Below are 7,500 nucleotides of genomic sequence, written 5' to 3'. Positions count from 1 at the left end.
GAACCTTATGTCTACCGAGATACAACTGCTGCACCCCACCATAACGAGTTAATCCGGCTTAGTATAGATAAAAGTCCACATGAATAGAGGTTTGGGTAACTTGTGAAGGTCTGAAATCAGCGAAACTAACTCGACCATATCGACAAGGTTGAACTGAGCTGGTGTAGTACATCGTTTATGTAATCTATTGCAGTGTTTATCAACGAAGTGTCCGGGGATCCCTAATGGTCCGCAGAAACCTACCAAGGGGTCCGCAGGACCGAGAGTTTACCATTTTGAGACCCAAATTATTCTGTTTTATCAGAAGTGAAGTTTACTTTATTATTTTCCGTCCAGTAAATATATACGGGTTTCTCTTCTTTCACTTTTTGTGTCATACTTGTACGATGCAAACAACTTGAGTCCTGTGAATTTCTTTTTATTATTAGTAATTCTTACATAAACACATGAAAAAGACCTTATCTAACCCGTATCAAGGAGTTTCCTGAAAAAAAAGAAAAAAAAATCTATGTGAGGGATCCACAAACCTTTAAAGGCTAAGAAACTTTGTTCTTTTGCAGAGAGGGGCTGGGAAGCCCCGAGGGCGCCTGTCATTTCTCTTACTAATACATTCGGTTTTTGTTGTATTTTCTTATCAACATAATTTTATTTCTAGGAAAAATATGCTAAATTTAGCATAATTATGCTAAACCTGATTAATATACTTTTATTAATATAATATTATTTCTAGGAAAATATATACTAGATTTAGTACAGTTGTGCTAAATCTGATCACCCTGGACAGGTTACGAAAGAATGTATTTCTTATTTATGCTAGATAGTTTAATTCAATGTAAATGAGGCCCTTGGGCAATTAAGGGTAAAACATCTCTCTCAATTGAATATTCTCAATAAGCTCTTTCTATGAACGTGGCTAAAACTCTCCCTCCTTCTTCCACGCAGTGGGAAGTGAGAAACCCCTGGTAGGGCAAAAGCCTGTCAGTTATGGGTCACCTCCTTGCCTGGCCAGGGCTATGGGAAACGAACTCAAGACCGCCTGCACATGAGTTCGACACGCTATCCGCTGGGTTACTACCCGGCCAAGTGAACGTGACATAAGTGGTTAATCAATACAGACACAGAGCGATTCTAATCAGCACGAAGGAGCTCCTGGCCAGTACAAGAATAGTATTTAATTGTTTAAATGACTTTAGCTTTTCATTTCATCACACTAACCCAAGATTTTGTAATGCAGCAATCTGAGGAAGAACACAACCCGCATGCTAACGTATTTTTTAATCATAATAACGTAACTGCAATATAGAGTAATATGATCGTGGGGTACCGTTTCTTTGTCTCCATTGATCAAACTTAATCCTCGAATATATATTACGTACAGCTGGTAAGTTTTAGGTATTAGGAAGTTTAACAATCAAAGCTCTGAAAGACGACCAATTATTTGCTAGGCAATTGAAAAAGTTGAGTTAACAGATAATACAACTTTTAAAAGGTTGAAGTTCTTCACTTTTGAAACAATACAAAACTTGAGAGCTTCTTCTAAGTTGGATCAACAACACAAACTTAAACTCTGCCACAAAAGACGATAGACATATTTAAAATTGCGTTGACCAAACATTGGACATTATCTTAAAGCTTTGGCTTCTGTGTTCAACTCTCCAAAACAAATCCTTTGGTATTGTTGCCCTTGTCCATGACAAAGGAGAAGCTTACACGAGCCCTTGAGACATTGATTTCTCCTGAAGAAGATGTGAGCGAACACGACATTATCTTAAGCCATTGACTTTTGTGTACAACTCTCCAAAACAAACTCTTCGTTATTGTTGTCCTTGTCTATGACAAAAGAGAAGCTTAGACGAACCTTTGAGGCAATTGTTTCTCCTGTAGGAGATATAACCGATGCTGCAGCGACAAAAGCCTTGGATGCAACCGGATCCTTCGACGCGGAGGCTACACTGGGCGTCGTACCAGCACTTGAAGCCCAAGAGGACGCCTGGAACGGAAGGGAAAGACAAAATAGGTATTTCCAGATGTATGAATGTTGTTTGTCGTATGTAGGGACAAATCGAAAATATATATATATATATATATATATATATATATATATATATATATATATATATATATATATATATATATACGTATACCAAAGGCTTTTTCCCCCTACAAGGGAGGTAGCCAAAAAAAAAGACATAGAAACCAGTCCCACTTATTCCATCCCCTACATACTCCACTCCCCTCTACCCTCTTCCCTCCCTCTTATCTTGGCACCTCTTGGATGACGGGTCATCCCTGCATCTTGTCCACTACCCTGGGTCAGAAGCAGTGTCGAAAGACGTGTATATATGTATATATATATATATATATACATATATATATATATATATATATATATATATATATACATATATGTATATATATACATATATATATATGTATATATTTATATATATACATATATTTATATATATACATATATATACATGTATAATATATATACTGTATATATATATATGTACATATATATATATATATATATATATATATATATATATATATATATATATATATATACATATATATATATATATGAATGGAAAGACACGATTGAGAACAAGGGACTTTATTCCTGACCAGTTTCGCCTTTGAGGCTTCCTCAAAGGCGAAACCGGTCAGGAATAAAGTTTCTTATTCTCAATCGTGTCTTTATATTCTTACCATTCATACACCTGTCATGATGTCACAATATATATACATACATATATATATATATATATATATATATATATGTTGTGTGTGTGTGTGTGTGTGTGTGTGTGTGTGTGTGTGTGTGTGTGTGTGTGTGTGTGTGTGTGTGTGTGTGTGTGTGTGTGTGTGTGTGTTTGTGTGTGTGTGTGTGTTTGTGTGTGTATGTGTGTGTGTGTGTGTGTGTGTGTGTGTGTGTGTGTGTGTGTGTGTGTGTGTGTGTGTGTGTGTGTGTGTGTGTGTGTGTGTGTGTGTGTGTGTGTGTGTGTGTGTGTGTGTGTGTGTGTGTGTGTGTGTGTGTGTGTGTGTGTGTGTGTGTGTGTGTGTGTGTGTGTGTGTGTCTGTGTGTCTGTCTGTATGTGTGTGTGTGTATGTATGTATATCATGCAAAGAAATATATAATAGAAAGTGAGGAAATGAAGGAAAAGGGAAAGAGAGAGAGAGAGAGAGATGAAAGGGTGACTCCTATTGTTGATCAAAAAGGAACTTCATATCAATACAGATATTCATTTCTCAAAATGTTTCAAACATTACATAAAGACAATACCACACCCTTCCACACTTCATATTTACCTGGGAGACAGAGGCTATTGTTTACTTGCAAATGGTACGGCATACAGGTACAAACTCCTTTCACGCAGTGGCTTCCTTTGGCAAAGCAGTCAGCGTCTACTGCGCAGTCACCGCCCAGGGAAAGACTCTGAAGAGGTTCAATACTTCGTCCAGATCCCCCAGAGGAGGTTCTTACTTTTGCATCAGCCTGCGAAGATTAAGAGTTTATCGTTACTAGGATTTATATTTGTTTCGGGAATGTAGCAGTTGTAATGGTAGCATTAGACATTTTATATTATAGGAGTGGCCAATGTAACACTGAGTATGAATAGATTAATAATGGTATAGCACTACATAGACAATACGTGCTCTCACTTTAGAGACGAAAACAAGACAAACTGACACCAAGCTTACTTATCGCGGGAAAAACATACACAATTCGTCTTGGTTCTCCAACAAAAAAGTGCAAATAAATATACAATGAGAATAATAAAATCAACATGCAATAATAAATATACAATACTACAAGTACGTATGTATAGTATACAAGGAATATTTATCGCGGGAAAAACCTACACAATTCGTCTTGGTTCTCCTACAAAAAAGTGCAAATAAATATACAATGAGAATAATAATATTAATATATAATAATAAATATACAATACTACAAGTACGTATGTATAATATACAAGGAATGTTTAATGCTACCATTAAAGTTACCTTCCTCTATGTCTCCTTGATTCCTAAGCACAGAGAAAAAAAATTGTGAGAAGGGTATACAAAGTTCTACACATAAGTGAACGAACACACATTATGAAGGTGTGAAATTCGTTAATATAGAAGGGATTTGAAACAGATTTGTACCCTTTGTGATTCAAGGAATCAAACACACACATGTTCTGGAATCACTAACATATGAAACGTTAAATATCCTGTATAAGTCCAGGGTAAATCTCGATATATTTTGATCTTTCATTTATCAAAATGTGTCACACACGACTAAATGGAACAGCTCGTTGGTAGATAGATTATAATTGTAAGTTCCACTCATTACGGAAGGGTTAAGCGAACAAAGACTATCTGCCGTTGAACTTAAGTCATTGGTTCTCAGCCTGTCCTACATGGAACCCTGTAGAACAATCGGGGCCACAAGTTAAAAACCATTGGTATTTAGTAATTGGCAAATGATTCTGTTCAATACTTAAGTGATTTCCAATAGACTAATGGAGAACAGCAGTATATAATTCATGGGGTTCATGGAAAAGAGGATTAAGAATCTATGACTTAGCTGACGTTCCATGAAAACAAAAATCCGTGTTTTGTTCAACACAAAGAATAATGAAAAAATATTTATGCTTTATATTTTCGAACATGCTGGAAACAAGTTGTCTGACAAAACAATATTTGTTGGCAAACCTCAGGAAAGAGAAATAAAAACAAAAGAACGCTGGAGTTTTATGGGTTATATTTTTTTAATTTATTTTTTATTTATTTATCTTATTTTATTTTATTATTATTATCATAATTATTTGTTTGAGATGCTCAATTGCCTCGCGAACTCTTTTGGTAATAGTGGAGTGTTGCAGGAAAGGCTGAATTAGACCAGAGGTTATAAGGGCAAATGAACCCCCCCCCGAATAAGAAATTATATATATATATATAGATATATAGATGTGTATGTATATATATATATATATAAAAATATATATATGTATATATACATATATATATATATATATATATATATATATATATGCACATATATAATCATTCTTTGAAATACGCTCGTTACAGCTCCAATGACATGATAAGCATGTGTTATCCAAGTTATTAAAAGCAACTGATCAAGCGGACATTACTACTGACAACGAGAAGCTATCTGGACATTTGTCTAACTCATCATTATCAATATTGCTCTTTTCTAAGAAACTGATGATGATGATATGGTTACGTCACAAACTCCCCCCCCCCCCCCTTATCGGAAGGCTAGGACGGTACCCCTCACAGAGGATTTTGTAGCGCGGAATTTAATGAACCATGCCCTTTGTTCAACTTCGCCGGTGGCAGGGTTCGAACCACCATCCCATCCACCTTTGCCCCAAATAACGACTCCTTAACCCGCTCAGCAAGTGATGTTCCTTCTAAGAAATTAAAGACGATTAAACAAAGAAATTAATAAGTAATTGAATAAAAAACTTTTCAAATATGAATGAGATCAATATATAGGTAAAGAAATACATAAATAGATACATGAGTTGATAGATAGATCATATGATAAGTAAATAGGTAAATACCTTAACGACTGCAATGTTAAACAAACCCTTTAGTAATTTAATCGATATCTACGCATCATAATTGGGTTCTGTAAGCTGGGGCACGATTGGATCAGTCATGTACAATTATCATCAATTCATATACATCAACGTCAACATATATATATATATATATATATACATATATATATATATATATATATACATATATATATACATATATATATATATATATATATATATATATATGTACATATATATATACACATATATACATATATATTATATATATATATATATACATACATACACACACACACACACACACACACACACACACACACACACGCACACACACACACACACACACACACACACACACACACACACACACACACACACACACACACACACATCTATATATATATATATATATATATATATATATATATATATTAAAGAACAGTTTATATAAAATATTTTTCTTGCTCCAAAATTAAAATAAAAAAATCTTTTGTTATGCGCGTAAGAAGCTTATGTATAGTTTCCGTAGTATAACTCTCAGACGTATCCCCATAAGCTTTTGTGAAAAGAAGTATAGGAAGAAGATATCTCTTGGATGAAGATTTTTGTAACTTATTTTCTTATTTTTCATTTATTTATTTATTTATCTTGTTTGTTCCTCTTGTTTGTCTATTTGTCTATTTATCAATTTTTTCTCCCTTATTTACTTTTTATTTACTTATATATTTATCAATTTATTTATTCATCTATTTATTATTAGTTTATTTGTTCATTTATTTATTTGTTTATTTGTATATTTATTCATTTATCAATTTATTTATTTGTGTATTTACTCCATGCAGTCACTTACATATTGACTGATTTATCTTATCTTATTTATTTCTTATGCACTTTGCTTATTTATTTATCTATTTATTTATTTATTTATTTATTTATTTTTTCCTGACTAGCTGTTTCATCTACCCTCTCTGCTTCAAATTTTGTTAGTATTCAAAAGGTTTCCTGTCGTCAATTGTAAACCTTCCTTCATCTTTTACAAGAAAAAAGTTGAGGGACCCTCCAACCCATAACACATAAAAAAAAAAAAAAAAGTAATCCTACACTTTTAGAATGACATAATAGACGGCGAGTCCTTGCGCGCGGGCCTCTTTGTCAGGCAGAATGACCCCTATTGTGTTCCGTTGGACAATTCATCACTGCTTTTGTTGCGCCAGCGGCGTCTATGGAGGAGCAAGGGTCTCACAATCAGTTATGACTTCGACTTCCGCACTCCTCCCCGATTTCCGTCAGTGACTGTTACCTGTTCCAACAATCCTTTTAAGGGGAAAAAGTGACGGGTTTGGTTACAGTTACGCGTTTCCTGGTGTAGGCCCGTCACCTTCTCGGAGAAGTCATCCTTTCAGATGATACGGAGGATGAACAAAGAGGATCCCATTGGAAATGTACGTTGGGAAATGTCCATTGGCATTTGATACTGCAATTAATTTCGTGCATATGTATACATATACATATACTTGTAACTATACATATACCTATACATATACATATACTTGTAACTATACATATACATATACATATACATATACATATACATATACATATACATATACATATACATATACATATACATATACATATACATATACATATACATATACATATACATATTCGTGAATATATACATATACATATACATCTACATCTACATCTACATCTACATCTACATCTACATCTACATATACATATACATATACATATACATATACATATACATATACACATCACTGATGAAAAATATAGTAGCACATTTGTAAATCAAAACTAAAACTACAGTCGGAAAAAAAAAGGAAACGGTACAGGATGAGAGGAGGGTAGTGTGCTTATATAACACTTTCTTAAAGAAGAGGTT

General features: G+C 33.9%; 1 protein-coding gene across 1 annotated transcript in view; it reads right to left on the bottom strand.

Annotated features, from left to right (window-relative positions):
- LOC143036063 (uncharacterized) overlaps positions 1-7,500 on the bottom strand; it is a 71,673-nt gene that overhangs the window by 24,055 nt on the left and 40,118 nt on the right. Inside the window, exons 3-4 of the mRNA XM_076203319.1 lie at positions 3,316-3,502; positions 1,859-1,990 (exon numbers count right to left, since the gene is read on the bottom strand). Coding sequence (XP_076059434.1) covers positions 1,859-1,990; positions 3,316-3,502 — 319 coding nt within the window. The remainder of the gene's footprint in view (positions 1-1,858; positions 1,991-3,315; positions 3,503-7,500) is intronic.

This window comes from Oratosquilla oratoria, chromosome 20, assembly GCF_046742065.1.
Source record: "Oratosquilla oratoria isolate Oo_2021 chromosome 20, ASM4674206v1, whole genome shotgun sequence".
NCBI classification, from domain to species: Eukaryota; Metazoa; Arthropoda; class Malacostraca; order Stomatopoda; family Squillidae; genus Oratosquilla; species Oratosquilla oratoria.
The sequence above is the reverse complement of the archived record's forward strand: the minus strand, read 5'-3'. Positions and strand labels throughout refer to the sequence as shown.